This window comes from Mesoplodon bidens, assembly GCF_964165515.1.
Source record: "Mesoplodon bidens genome assembly, chromosome: 14".
Classification (NCBI taxonomy): Eukaryota; Metazoa; Chordata; class Mammalia; order Artiodactyla; family Ziphiidae; genus Mesoplodon; species Mesoplodon bidens.
Window position 1 is genome coordinate 81,208,664 of NC_138170.1, and position 15,838 is coordinate 81,224,501.

Below are 15,838 nucleotides of genomic sequence, written 5' to 3' on the forward strand. Positions count from 1 at the left end.
GTAAGTGTTGCATGAATGAATGCATATCTATCATGTGTAAGGCACTGATAACCACTATGGGAGATTCAAAGATGAGTCAGATGTATTTCCTACCCTTAAGCTTACTAGCATTTTATCAAAAGTTATTCCTTAGGAAGAGGTAAGGCAAGTACATAAATAATTGGAATACAAAGTTAAATATATATATATATGCAATGAGAATTTACATATGAAGCGCTATGTAGGCTTGCATTTGAAAATGGCCAACATAGACTTCTTTTCTTCCTTCCAAGATTCTAGTAAAACTCTAGTAGAGGGATTTTTTAAATGTGTAAACCCACATCATGTCATTCCAGTGGATTGGAGGACAGGAAATTAGTTAATGAGATAGTGGCAGGTGGGTGGAAACCTTCTGCCTAATGAAATAGAGCAGCGGAAGCAACAGCCAGGAGTATATATGAAGTGGGATACAGGTGAAGAAGAAAAATGTTTCATTATTCAAAGCAAATACCTTGGAGGGCTGGAGTAAGATGCGATGTTATAAATGGAGCAACCTGCTGATCATACTCTGCCACTAACCCTTGCAGAAATGTCTGTAGTCAGGCATTGCCACCACTAGGGTTCCTACAGAGCATTCCCTCTGAAGAAATGGGGCGTACCCTCTGTGGGTAATTAGAACAGCTAGTATGGGGCCAGCAGCTCAGAGAAAAGCCTTTCTCATTCTGGCATTTAGTGGTCTTCCTGTTTATGACTGACTTCCTAAGCCTCTCATTCCTGTACCCAGAGATTAAAATTTCTGATGCCTCCTGGTTACTCATCACTAGGCATTTGCGGAAAGCCTGCAGTATGAAAGAGAAAGACTATGATAAAGAAGAAGAAAAGGTGCCACCAGATGAAACATATATCAAAGAATAGAACTTAACAAAAAGAAAGCACAAATTTTAAAAACCTGCTGGTAATAATTAGTACTGATCAAAGATTCTAGGAGATACTACTTCCATTAAACAAGAACCCAACATAATAAAGGACAGCCAGAATAGGAAGGAGCTCTTGAAGGTGAAAAATTACTGCCAATGTAAACTTATTAGAAGGGTTCGAAGAAAAAAGTCAAAGAAATTTCACAAAATATAGAACAAGAAGGAATAACTAGAAAATATGAGAGAAAAGCTAAGACACAGACAGACTGTTCCAGGAGTTCTAGCACCAAAGAATTCCAGAGAAACCCAGGGGAGGAAATTATTAAAGAAATAATAGAAAAGAATTTTCTATAGCTAGAAAAGAAGTCTTTAGATTGAAGGGGCCCAGCAAAGATACATGAAAAAAGACTCACCTTTAGACATGTTCTTATGGCAATAGGAAATGGAAGTTTGATTATGTCACTTAGACCAGTGATACAACTACATTAGGGGTTGGGGAGAGGTTAGGGGTGGTGAGAGCTAAATTCTCACATCTGGCAGCAGGGAACTGATAAATAATTAAAATGTATGTCAAGAAATAAGCTGAGATGTGGCGGTAACCACCAAAAGAACAATACACAGAAATGAAACAAAGTGATTTTCTCTAGGGGAATAGGGTTAGCCCATGGGTGGATATGGGTAATAGGAGACTTAGAATTTTTTCTGTGCTAGTCTGTACTATCTAATTGTAACCATGTGCATATTATGTGGTTACTTTCTGAAAAATATTTTTTCTTAAATACCTAATGAATGTTGAGCTTTAAAAGTTACATATGATGAATGGTAGCTCTTCAAGAAATCATGATATTAAAATTACACTGGGGTTTGCTGTAAGCAGGCTTAGCTGGTGATGATGATTTAAAATATTTAAAACTTGTTCTTTCATATGTTATTAATTAGTATCTTTCACATTTTCCACTCAGAGAAATAAAAATCATGATTCTTTAATAATACACTCATCAATAATAAAATAGAGAATTTACACAATTAAGTGACATTGAGTGATAATTTCCCTTTTATCCAGAAGTTGAAGGGCCAAGTAAGTAAACAAAGTGAGCAAAATGCAAATAAGGATGAAAGTCCTAAGTAATATTAAATTGAAGATGGTGTGATTAAATCATTTAATCTCCCTGAGTTTTTTCTTGCTATGTACATTTTTATTTTATTTTATTTTTTTGGCCCTGCAGCATGTGGGATCTTAGTTCCCCAACCAGGGATCAAACCCATGTCTCCTGCAGTGGGAGCGTGGAGCCTTAACCACTGGACTGCCGGGGAAGTCCAGCTGTATACATTTTTTAAATATCTAAGTGGTAGTAAAATATTTTCTCACTATAAAATATTCAGAACTATATTAAAAGGTAAAGAGAAAACAATATAAGGTCTCCTTTATGAATGCAGACATAGTTAATCTCTACAGAGGTAATATATCTTAACAGTCTGTTACTTGAAAAATCCTTCCACACCCTTTTCTGTGCCTGTACCTGTACATGTATACCATATTTATAGGGTTGAGTTTTTTATAGATTTTATTTTGTGTTTTGTTTTTTAATTGTATCATATGTTGTGTTGTTCTCCAACTTTTTTTTTCCCCTTAGCTTTGACTTGGAATAACTGTAATATATATATTTTGTTAATAAGCCTAGACTTTAACTTATTTTAACCCAACCTCTTAAATGCATTGTTAGGCTCATTTTTTATTCTATTTATTTTTTATTTAATTTTTTTCTTTATTGAAGATTAAAATATGTACAGAAAAAGTAAACAGATGGTAAGTGTAGAACTCAGTAATTTTTACAAAGTGTTCAAATCCATGCAGTTACCATTTACATTTAGATATAAAAACCTATACTCTTTACCTCCTTGCAGGCCCCCTCCCAGTCATTTCTTCACTCATTCTAAGATAATCAATTTTCAGGTGCCCTTTTAATTCTGCTACTTGGTTGGCGTAAATGGCTGATGACAAATGCATGCCTGAGAATATGTAATTTAGTGTTATTGGTTTAATATAGCCCTATTTGGTCTCAGAATCCCTTTATACTCTTAAAAATTATTGAGGACCCCAAAGAGTTTTTGTTCATGTGAGTTATATCTAATGTTATTTTTTGTGTTAGAAATTGAAACTGAGAAAATTTTAAAACACAAGAGCATACAAGCACACATTTCATTAGCTGTTGGAGTGATGAAGTCATCGTGTCATACAGCCTTGAGAAAAGCCCATATACACTGAGATAATTAAAGCTTTAAAAATAACAATGATTCTTAGTATTATGAAAATAATTTTACCTCATGAATTCTCTGAAAGAGTCTCAGTACTCCCACGGGTTTCCTAGACCACATTTTTTTTTTTTTTTTTTTTTTTTTTTGCGGTGTGTGGGCCTCTCACTGCTGTGGCCTGTCCCGTTGCAGAGCACAGGCTCTGGATGCGCAGGCTCAGCGGCCATGGCTCACGGGCCCAGCCACTCCGTGGCATGTGGGATCCTCCCGGACCGGGGCACGAACCCGTGTCCCCTGCATAGGCAGGCGGACTCTCAACCACTGCGCCACCAGGGAAGCCCCCTAGACCACATTTTAAGAGTTGCTGGCATAATATGTGTCTAACTTATTTAAACCTTTGATTCAATGTCCCCACAGAGAACGTCAAGATGCAGATGGGCAAATGAAAGAGCTCCAAGATCAGCTTGAAGCAGAGCAGTATTTCTCAGTAAGTTCCAGATGTGTTACTTTGAAAATTGTTGTATTTGTAGAATTTTTAAAAAAGTTTTGCTGCAAAACCAGGAGACTGATCTTGTCTTTAGAATAGATTCTTATAGCAAACCTCAGACAGAATTTTGGATGAATGTTTTGTACCACTCACATACAAAAGGAACACCTGGGCAAGAGACTGTAGATAGTTGAACAGAAATCCATTGTCGTTGCTAAAAACATGGTTCTAAGCACATACTCATACCCTATGAAGTTGATTAATAAAAGCATTGATTTTTGAAGAAGAATATATTTTCACAATGAAAGAAAGAAAATTGTCATTTTAACGTGTGTACTTTTTTGAGATCAGTTTTAAAATATGAAGTAGTAACTGTCACCTCTGTTTCACTGATTTTAAGCCAACAAAATTTTCTTGTCTAAATTAGTAATATTTTTTTTGCCTCTTCATCCTATCAATCTGTGTCATTTAATGGGAAATCTCACTGTGATATCCAGTTGAAAATCACGCTTCTAAATTATTAGCTGAATTTTTATTAGTTAATTGGTTGATTACCAGAAAATAGAAAAGCTCATTAAACTATTAATTTGCTCATGGGCTCAACATTGCTGTTTTATGAGCATATTTGTATGTGCTCAGCTGGACTTTTTGTCTGGATAGCTTTTGAATGTAGAAATAATATTCCTGATGATGATGATGATGATACATACTTGTATTATATTTTGCTATTTAGACCCTCTATAAAACACAGGTTAGGGAACTTAAAGAAGAATGTGAAGAAAAGACCAAACTTTGTAAAGAATTACAGCAGAAGAAACAGGAATTACAGGATGAAAGGTAAGGATAAGATCCTTGTCTCTTTTTTTCATAGTCATGAACCCTCCTCCTAGAACAGTGCCTGCTATACTCCAAATAAAAATTTGTTGATGAAGTGAATTAGACAAAAATTTGACTTTGTAGTAAAAAATTGAACCTTAAAATTTTATCCCTCTAAAATGTAGGGACTCCTTGGCTGCTCAACTGGAGATTACCTTAACCAAAGCAGATTCTGAGCAGCTGGCTCGCTCAATTGCTGAAGAACAATATTCTGATTTGGAAAAAGAGAAAATCATGAAAGAGCTGGAGATCAAAGAGATGATGGCTAGACACAAACAGGAACTCACTGAAAAAGATGCTACAATTGCGTCTGTAAGTAAAATGCTTGGTTCTTTTTTGGTTCTAATTAAATTACTGTATCATAAATCTTCCTTAGAAATACTAAGAAAGTAACATAGACCTAAAATGAAAAACTGTATATGCTGGCTACAAGATATTTGACCTAGTGAACCATCAGCTTCTCAGTGTTTGGCAGAGAAAGGCTCAAAAGAAAACTACTTCCAATGGCTTCTTCACCTGTTGGTAAATTCAGAGTTAAAGGACTAAAGTGAAAGGGAAATACCAAAAAGAAAACAGTTTGTCTTTTTTTCCTTGTTAAACCAGTCTTAGTTTAAAAGAACCTTAAAACTAATCATGAAGTTTAATCATGAAGATAGTCATATGTAGGTTGAAAAAATTGCAAGAAAAATTTCAAATAGAAGTAAAATATCAAGTAGTTGAGTTTGCCTTATCAATTATCCAGACCTATTAAAATGCTACAGTAATTTAAAAGTTTGGCACTAGAACAGGGATATTTAATCCTGTTCAGTGGAAATGAGTAGGGGGGCCAGAAATAGGTTCATCATACACATACAGGAGCTTGGCATACGGTATCAGTGGCAGTATACAAATCAATGGGAAAGGATACAGATTTCATAAATGGTTTTGGAATAACTATTTTTATGTGGAAAGGAATAAAATTAGTTTCTTGTTATCATTTACCATATACAGTGGTAAATTCTAGCTATCTTAAGAACTTTAAATATGAAAAATAAAATGTTTTAAATATTAGAATGGAATCCAAAATTTACTTATAACAGAAGATAGCAAATAAATGACAGGGAAAAGATATTTGTAATGTATTTATTGAACAAGGGATTAGTATCTAGAATATAAGTGGAACTCCTACAGTTCAATACGAAAAAGTTAAATAATCCAAAGGAAAAATTGGCCAAAAGAGAAGACCTAAAAATATGAGCAGATGTTTAACCTCACTATTTTTTAGGAAAAGGCTAGATAAAATAACTTTGAAATGCCATTTCATACCCATCATTTGGGCAAAAATTCAGTGTCTGACTACTTTCAAATGTTTGAAGGATATCTGGAAAATAACATTCTTATTTACTGCTATCCAGAGTGTAAATTTAATATGGCACACTATAGTATAGTAAATAGTATGGCAATTTCCAGTAAATTTTAAATATTCATATAATCCAAAGAAAGTCCATAATAAGATAAACGTGCTAGAGAAATTCCTACACAATACTCCTAGCAGCATAAATGTTTGTAATAGCAAAAAATTCAAATGTTATATTAATAGATGAACGAATGGATAAATGAAATGTGGTAGAAGATAGAACTACTATATCAGTTAAAATGAATTAATTAGGTCTTTATATATATCAACAATTTAATTCTTAATATAATGTTGAGTGAAAGCAATTACAGAAAGATAAATGCAGTATGATGCTATTTATGGACAGTTTAAAATCACATAAAACCGTATTATATTATTTCACGTATATGTAATAAAAGTATTCAATCATGGATGGGAAGGATGAACACATAATTCACAATAAAATATCCTTCAGGAAGGAAGAAGAGGAATAGGATTTGAAGTGATTACCAAAGAATGTCAACTTCTTTAGTAAAGTTTTTTTTTTTTTTTTTTTTTTTTTTTTTTTTGCGTTACGCGGGCTTCTCACTGCTGTGGCCTCTCCCGTTGCGGAGCACAGGCTCCGGACGCGCAGGCTCAGCGGCCATGGCGCACGGACCCAGCCGCTCCGCGGCATGTGGGATCTTCCCAGACCGGGGCACGAACCCGTGTCCCCTGCATCGGCAGGCGGACTCTCAACCACTGCGCCACCAGGGAAGCCCCTTTAGTAAAGTTTTATTTTCTGTTTTAAAGCAATGTTCGGTAAGAAATTAAATTATGGTTTTAAAATTTATTCTGCATGATGGAATGCAGAGCTTTGTTATAGTATTTGCTTTTTTTAGTTTACTAAATTGTTTTTCATTTAAAATACTGCTAAGGATTTTTGAAAGAGGGCAATTTTTTGGCTTCCTGGGGTGCATATGAAGTCAGTATGGTTAGCAAAATTTTCATCAAGGGTGAAGTTTGGTAAGGTAGGACAAAGGCAAGAAGTGTAGAGATAGATGTACTTAGAAAAACAAGAGTTTTGGCAACATTCTAGGATATTTTCATTTTGAAGTACTGCTTTAAAACTTAACATTTTGTAAATTAGGATATGATTTTTGTTCTACTTTCATTTCTTAGCTCGAAGAAACTAATAGGACACTGACTAGTGATGTTGCCAATCTTGCAAATGAGAAAGAAGAATTAAATAACAAATGGAAAGATGCCCAAGAGCGTATGTACTAATAAGAATAACGTTTATTTTCAATATGCCTAATGCTTGTCAGTTGCTAAATTATCAGTATAATTTTTACATTCTTCTGTTTCAGAACTATCAAGGTTGAAGGATGAAGAGATAAGTGCCGCAGCTATTAAAGCACAGTTTGAGAAGCAACTGTTAACAGAGAGAACACTCAAAACTCAAGTGTGTATAATATGCTCTAAATATGATTTTGAAATTTTTCTTAGTTTACCTTTTTTACATTTTACTTCTAACATTACAGATTGGCTATAGCAGTCGTTGCTTGTATCACTATTTGTGAACAGTCAGGATTATGTGATTTTTACCAGGTTGGGAGAAGCTAGATTTGATTAACATTGTTGAGTTCAGTGTTTATTAAAGTTTTTCTTAATTTTTCCATATGGAATCACAATCCATCCTAATTTTTTATTGTAATCTGATAAATTTTTCTGCTTTTAAGAAACGGTAGAGAATGACCATTTGCTGACAGCCTAAAAAAGGGTCACTCTGAAAAGACACCATGATTATTAACTATTCTTTTCTCCGCTCTCATGATTATATATACAGCATGAATGCTTGTGGGGTCCAAGATGCTCTGCTCTGTGGTTGGACACGTGTTGTATTTTATTAGTGTGATGCCAATGCAAAACTCTCTTCTAGGATGAAAGAAGATCTGCCTCATAAAAGTCTCTCTTGGAACTAAAAACCCGAAGTGGTAGAAGGTGACATTAGAGTGAACCTATAAACATTTAAAATTACAGTTCTCAGAAAATATGAGAGTGAAAAAGTAAGAGTATTGGTTGGAAAAGGATGACGAGTAATGAAGAGGGTGTATTTTTTAATATAGAAAGTGTTTGTGGCCCTGTGTGTAGGGAAGGTTTTGTAACTTGCTGTTGGTGAACGACCAAGAAATCATCAACATAATTTATTTTATTTATTTACATACCTATCTTTATGTTTTTAAGGCTGTGAATAAATTGGCTGAGATCATGAATCGGAAAGAACCTGTCAAGCGTGGTAGTGACACAGATGTGCGGAGAAAAGAAAAGGAGAATAGAAAGCTACATATGGAGCTTAAATCTGAACGTGAAAAACTGACTCAGCAGATGATCAAGTATCAGAAAGAACTGAATGAAATGCAGGCTGTAAGAATACTTTTTGAAGACTTCTTTTTAAGAAGTAGAATTATTTTCACATCTGTATATATTTTATAGCTTATGGAGCATTTCTATTAATAATTACAGTAGTCACCCCTTATGCAAGGGAGATATGTCCCAGGACCCCCAACGGGTACCTGAAACCACAGATAGTACTGAACTCTATACTTTCTATATTTTTTCCTATACTATAAGGGGGTGGATAGCATATACATTGTGAATAAGCTGGACAAAGGGATGATTAACATCCCAGGCAAGCAGAGCCAAGCAATGTGAGATTTCATCACACTTCTCAGAAATGGCATGTAATTTAAAATTTATGAATTGTTTATTTCCGGAATTTTCCATTTAATATTTTCAGACTGCAGTTGACCTTGGATAACTGAAACCACAGAAAGTGAAACCTTGGACTAGGAGAGACTACTGTATTATTGAACTAGGAAGCAAAATTATAAGATGTATAACATCCAGTTAATTTAACGTAATTTAATTTCTTGTAGCAAATAGCTGAAGAGAGTCAGATTCGAATTGAACTACAGATGACACTGGACAGTAAAGACAGTGACATTGAGCAGTTGCGGTCCCAGCTCCAGGCCTTGCATATTGGTCTGGATAGTTCCAGTATAGGCAGTGGACCAGGGGATGCTGAAGCAGATGATGGGTTTCCAGGTACAGATTTGTTTCCAGTCCTTATGTTTACTTTTGTCTTAAATTAAATCAATTGATTGTTTTAAGACATTGACTGACTTTGCTCTTGAGGAAAAATGTTTGTCATTTCTTTAAGGGAAAACCTACTCCTTAGAGTGGAGGTTCCAATGACAATTTAAATTATTTTATTTATTTTTCACAAAATTTTTTATTAAAAAATACAAATGTAAATTTCACATATTTAGTTATTTAAATTAACTCTTTCTATATTGTACATAGCTCTCTTTTAAAGCTTTCGTTTTATTTTTTCTTAACTTCTTTCTGCATTCTTACTTCCTTTTATGTTGGGTGTTCAGTTCATATCACTCAGTCACACACTATGGAATCCATGTCATTCACCTACCAACGTTCCTCTACTTCTCTCAATATTGCCACTAAGCCTTCCAGTTCTCATATGCTTCTTGACTCTGATTCTGACTCAGAAGAAGAATCTGTGCCTTACTTACCTATTTCATCGGAACCTAATGGTACAGGTGATATCCTGAAAGTCTTTCGCCTCTGGGTTTTTTTTCCACTACCCATAATTTTAGTCCTTTTGAAAAATTGTTGTAACATTAACTAATATTCACTAACTCTAACAAGTTGCTCAGTTAACAAGTCTCAGTTAAAAAGAAACTGCTGCATGAACAAAGAATTTGTTTTTTAAAGTATTTTCACATGGCATTGCTATTACAATTGATAGATTTATTTTTTCAGCTTACAAGAAATGGAGCAGTACTTTATATCATTTAAGAACATACGGTTTCACTGTCTGTTTCTTCCATTTTTAACCAAGAAGAAATTCTTTCTGAAGTTTCGTATCAAGAATGACAGTACAGAAAAAGCACGTGTAGACTGTTTTAGAGGATGTGTTTAGGTTTTCCTTGCGTCAACATTGGCTAGGCCTTAAAAAAAGCATAAGACAATTTGACCTTATCCTTGTGCTGAAAAGATTTATAGTTTAAGTGAAGAAACCAGATAGAAAACCCATAAATTGTTATGTTTAACACAAAGTTAGTGTGAGTACAAAAAACGTTTAAAGTAAATGCCACAGGAAAGTAGTGTATAAGCAGTTGAATGTAAAGTAAAATTTAATCTATTAGTTGAATTCAAAGTAAACTAGCTATATTTATTTACATTGTCGTCACATTTCCCAGGTATATATCAGTATAAATCATAGGTGATTATACTGAAGTTGTTTCAGATCTTAGCAATAAAATTATTTCAGTCTTAACCATATTGTTAGAGGTCATCTGATTAGTCTTGGCCTAGGACCATGTCCAGACAGTTGAGAATATGGCTGTTTATAACGACATCATTTCTGTTCATGGAGTCTGGAAGGTTATTGATGTGAGAGAGAGAGTATAAGCCTTGGAATCAGAGACGTGTCCCCATGTGACCTTCTGTGGGGTTGTTGTGAGGGTTAAAGATTTACGTAAAGTGTCTAGCACAGTTCAGACACATAGTAGATATTAAGTGATAGGCACTTTTATTATTAGCATAACCTCCAAAAATGCTTATTTCACTTAATTATTTCACTAAAATAATAAACGGATCAAATACCATTAGAACAAATTCTAAGGGTTCAGAGAGTTTCCTTGGTTGACCTAGAACTTTATTGATTTTAATATTTTGGAATTTAGGAATCTTTTGGTTTATTGCTGCTTATTAGCCATATTTGATCTGTAATTTACACAATTTTATTTCATTTTATTATAGCCATTCTAAAAGTCCATTTTCTCTGAACACGTAATTACTCACTTAAAATGTTTTCTCTTCAAAGAAGATGTGCACTATACCTGTAATTAGGCCTTCTTCCAAAGGAAAAATAGAGGATTCTAATACAGGTGTACTGGTGAGAATAGAGAGCTGCTTTTCTTTTTTGCAACTTTTCTGCGGAACTTTGCAAATGCATGTATTTAATTAACAGGGCATTTGATGTTATAAACTACAGGATATGTATTTCCAGTGTGATATAACCTGGATTTTGTTTTGCATTGTATAACTTGCTTATACTGATCCTGCATTATTATCATATTTTAGATGATGTATAATAAATTCTGAACGGCATATTTGATTTGTGACTTTCATATTAAAAGTTTATTAAATTCCTCATTTTCTTAAGAGACTTGTTATATTTATTCTCATATCTTGTGCTTATTTATAGAATCAAGACTAGAAGGATGGCTTTCATTGCCTGTGCGAAACAACACTAAGAAATTTGGATGGGTTAAAAAGGTATTTGAAAATGGTTCTTTTGTTTTGCTTTTAGTTTAGCTACAGCCAATTTCACTTTTGTAGTTGTAAGATATATATAAGTAAAACTTTTAGACACGTAAAACTTGTTTGCACTTTCTGATTTGGAATAATATAATTTTATGTATCTTATGTACATAAGATACTTTATGTAGTGATGAAAAAAAACCTTTTCATCACTACCATGTTGTTAATAATAAAATAGTTTTTGGTGTTAGGAAAATAGAAGCCTGTTGACCTTGGTGCTTTTGTTGTTTCAGTGGGAAAACAACTCTGGATATGACAGAAAGTCCCATTTGTTTCTTTTCCTCTGGTACTATGATTATCGATATTATGTTCATTTTTGATAAGTGTCTTATTAGCCTTAGGCTTCTATAACAAAATGCCACAGACTGAGTAGTTTGTCAACAACAGAAATTAATTTCTCATGGTTCTGAAGGCTGGAAGTTCAGATCAAGGTGCCAGCCAGCATGGCTGGGTTCTGGTGAAGGTCCTCCTTCAGGCTACAGACTTGTTGCTCTGTCCTCATGGTGGAAGGTGTAGGAATTTCTCTGGAACCCCTTTTATAACAGCACTAATCCCATTCATGAGGGCTCTGGTGTCATGACCTAATCAACTTCCAAAGACCCCTCTTCCTAATACCATCCCATTAGGTGTTAGGATTTAACATATGAATTTGGGGGAATATAAACATTCAAACCATAGCAATAAGGTTACTTATGCTATTGGATCTTGAAGTGAAATCAGTCCAAAAAATATTTGAATTTATTCCCCCCTCGCCCCCCGCAATTTGCTTGTTTAAAGTATATGCAAACAAATTTATTGTTATTTTGAGGAAGACTTTTTTAAGAATACATTAAGATAACTTTTTAGGTATTTAATTTATATTTTCTATGATTTTTATTGCTAATATAGAATTTATTTTCAAAGAAAAAATAAATAAGATATATATTAACTTTAATCATGAATTCCTTTCCTCTTTCTTTTTAACAGTATGTGATTGTAAGCAGTAAGAAGATCCTTTTCTATGACAGTGAACAGGATAAAGAACAATCGAATCCTTACATGGTTTTAGATATAGAGTAAGTATTTTTATTAGAATATTTAGGAACTTTATCTTTTAAAGGTTAAGAGTGACGTGACCTTTTCGTCAAGTTAGTGTAATTTATTAGTCATATAGTACAATGTATATACTCATATAGTATAGCTGCTAGCATACTGTTGTTACATTTTCTAATTTTGCTTCATACAGATGAAAGTCTGGGATATAGAGTTGGCTAAAACATCTTTATTTCATGGGTCTTTAATAATGTTGTTTTCTGAGACTAATTAGAAAATTTCTGACTTACTGGAAATTTCTCAAAATGCAAGGAGTGATTGAATTTATAGAGCAGGATATTCTCTGACCTTCTAACAAGGGTCAAAGTAGTCAGTTTTAATTTCTGACAATAAGTATAGGATAACAAAAATAATTTGATCCTTTGGTAATACTTTACTCCTTTATTAAAAATCTTTTATAGCAAGTTATTTCATGTCCGACCAGTTACACAGACAGATGTATATAGAGCAGATGCTAAAGAAATTCCAAGGATATTCCAGGTAAACCGTTTTATTTTGTGGTTTGTTTGTTTTGTTTTTTCGCCTTTATACATTCTCAGCATGACATGACATAACAAATTTCTTTATTCTTGGGGCTTTTTCAGATTATCTTTCAATTTTAGTCCCATTTAAAGGTGGTTTGTTCCTTTGTGACTTTCATGCTTATGCTATTTACATACATCTTAATTCTTCTCTCCATTTTACTTGTTAAACTCTGTAGTGTGTTTATATCACATTTCTAGCCTTTGCTATATCCTTTTGTTCAAGGTTGGTTATGATATTTTTTGAGCGTGAATGTTCTCCTGTTTTTAGTTTTATGCTCAGCCCTCTAGGAAGTTAAAAAAGTTGCTTGTGAAGTTAAATTTTGCCCCCAGGAGCCCTTTTACTTCCAATTTAAGGTGAAGACAAATTCTCCCCTTTATTACTTCCATTTTAAAGTCAGTCAAACCAACAATTACTGAGTTCCTTGTGTGTAAAAGCCATTGTGCTTGGTGTACTGTGGGAAAGTTGGCTGCTTACTTTCTGAATGCTTAGAATGCTTATTTGGAGTATATTATACATCCTTTCCTCTTTTCCTTTCTTCCTCAACTCTCCAAATACAAATCTTTTCAATTAAAACTATATTTGCAGTTATCACCAAGTTGTCTATTTTTGAGAATCACAGAGCCTCAATTCATATAATTGCCACATCTCTTCAGGTGTTTTGAACATTCCCTCCCAGAAAAACTTTCTAACACTAATCAAGTGCAGATTTACCTTTTGCTAGCCTATTCTGATAAAATTGCTGAAACACAGGAAGATGACATGGAGAAAATAAGGAGGCATCATTTGAACAGGATTGATTCTTTTGAAATGTGAACCAAAGTGACTGGCTAATGACTTTTCTCATCTGAGCTCTTGATTTGAACCTACTAACATTAGAACATCAAATGCATTTTCTTCTCATTGAATAGTTTAGGCTAATTTTATTTAGGCTATAAGAATCATTATTACATAAAAAATAACCTATGTTTGAAGATCATTCATTGTGCTTTTTGGTGTTTATAGATCCTGTATGCCAATGAAGGGGAAAGTAAGAAGGAACAAGAATTTCCAGTGGAGCCGGTGGGAGAAAAATCAAATTATATTTGCCACAAGGGACATGAATTTATTCCTACTCTGTATCATTTCCCAACCAATTGTGAGGCATGTATGAAGCCATTGTGGCATATGTTTAAACCTCCTCCTGCTTTAGAGTGCCGTCGCTGTCACATTAAATGTCATAAAGATCACATGGATAAAAAGGAGGAAATTATAGCACCTTGCAAAGGTAAATAGTAAATTATTTGCTCCATCAATATTATTTATGTTCAGATCATTTTAAACATATTAATCTTTTTCAAATATTTCTTTATAGTGTATTACGATATTTCATCGGCAAAGAATCTATTGTTATTAGCAAATTCTACAGAAGAGCAGCAGAAGTGGGTTAGTCGGTTAGTGAAAAAGATACCTAAAAAGCCTCCAGCTCCAGACCCTTTTGCACGGTCATCTCCTAGAACTTCAATGAAAATACAACAAAACCAGTCTATTAGGCGGCCAAGTCGACAGCTTGCCCCAAACAAACCAAGGTAATAAATTAAAATGTGGTAAAACTTAAAGTGTTTTAAAAAATATTTTGCTGTTTATACTCAAATTACAAACTTTCCTAATTGCAATTTTTCTTTGGTATTTTCATGATCTGTGGAATACCAAATGTTTGAAACTGTTTCATTGTGTATGCGTCATTCATTTATTCAGCTGGATGTAATAAATTTACTTACTGAATCGCACATATATATTAAATTCAACCAAAAATAATATGAAGGGCTCATTTTTGTCATGTATATGTATTGGGTTGGCCAAAAAGTTTATTCGGGTTTTCCCATAAGAACAAACTTTTTGGCCAGCCCAATACATAATCATAATATTTTAGGATTTTATAAGCACATTGACTTAATTTATTGATTTAGTAGACAGGATGCACACACAGACCTTTAAGTGTCAGGTACACACACTGTTTTTATTATTGCAAACCTCTGAAACCTCTTATGTTAGAGACTTGTTGGGGCAGGACTGAAATCTTAAATCTTAATTCAAATCTATAAGTTTAAAATAATAACTTGTCTCAGATTTAAAGAGTAATACAGATCAGCTTTAAAAATGCAAATATTAACTAATGAATATAGTGGGCATTTTTTATAATTGAGGTGGAGTTGGGAATATGGAGTAAAGATAGAGATTATTATTGCACAAAAACATTTTTTTTTAATTAATTTATTTATTTTATTTATGGCTGTGTTGGGTCTTCTTTTCTGTGCGAGGGCTTTCCCCAGTCGTGGCAAGCGGGGGCCACTCTTCATTGCGTGCGCGGGCCTCTCGCTATCGCGGCCTCTCTTGTTGCGGAGCGCAGGCTCCAGACGCGCAGGCTCAGTAATTATGGCTCACGGGCCCAGTCGCTCCGCGGCACGTGGGATCCTCCCAGACCAGGGCTCGAACCCGTGTCCCCTGCATTGGCAGGCAGACTCTCAACCACTGCGCCACCAGGGAAGCCCGCACAAAAACATTTTGATGGAACCATTTTCATATAGCTGCATTATAGTAATTTTTGATTCAGAATAACCATTTCTTGACTTACTAGCTAATACAGTATTTATAAATAAATACTGCTATTCATTGAAATGAACATTTGGTTAGCTAAAGGATAAAGTATATACTTAGATCATGTATCTGATTTCAAGTGTCCTTTTTGTTCCCTAACACAGGACCTTCAGTATATGAATAATGATGTGCATTGGCTGTATTATCAGAAATATTTTCATTCTAGCCACAACATCGTGTATGAAACTGTTCTTGAAACTAATATCTCAAGGAAATAATTTAGAATGACAAAGGTAGAATTGGTGTTTCAGCAGTGAAAGTGTTGAATTTTTGTGTGAGGTATGATAAAACTAAATATTGTAGAATTAGCGA

At 34.1% G+C, this 15,838-nt stretch overlaps 1 protein-coding gene across 1 annotated transcript in view; it reads left to right on the forward strand.

Annotated features, from left to right (window-relative positions):
* ROCK2 (Rho associated coiled-coil containing protein kinase 2) overlaps positions 1–15,838 on the forward strand; it is a 137,982-nt gene that overhangs the window by 114,518 nt on the left and 7,626 nt on the right. Inside the window, exons 21-32 of the mRNA XM_081254074.1 lie at positions 3,567–3,636; positions 4,370–4,473; positions 4,638–4,824; positions 7,049–7,142; positions 7,237–7,331; positions 8,114–8,293; positions 8,806–8,974; positions 11,160–11,230; positions 12,242–12,330; positions 12,769–12,847; positions 13,895–14,156; positions 14,244–14,457. Of these exons, the coding sequence (XP_081110200.1) occupies positions 3,567–3,636; positions 4,370–4,473; positions 4,638–4,824; positions 7,049–7,142; positions 7,237–7,331; positions 8,114–8,293; positions 8,806–8,974; positions 11,160–11,230; positions 12,242–12,330; positions 12,769–12,847; positions 13,895–14,156; positions 14,244–14,457 (1,614 nt within the window). The remainder of the gene's footprint in view (positions 1–3,566; positions 3,637–4,369; positions 4,474–4,637; positions 4,825–7,048; positions 7,143–7,236; positions 7,332–8,113; positions 8,294–8,805; positions 8,975–11,159; positions 11,231–12,241; positions 12,331–12,768; positions 12,848–13,894; positions 14,157–14,243; positions 14,458–15,838) is intronic.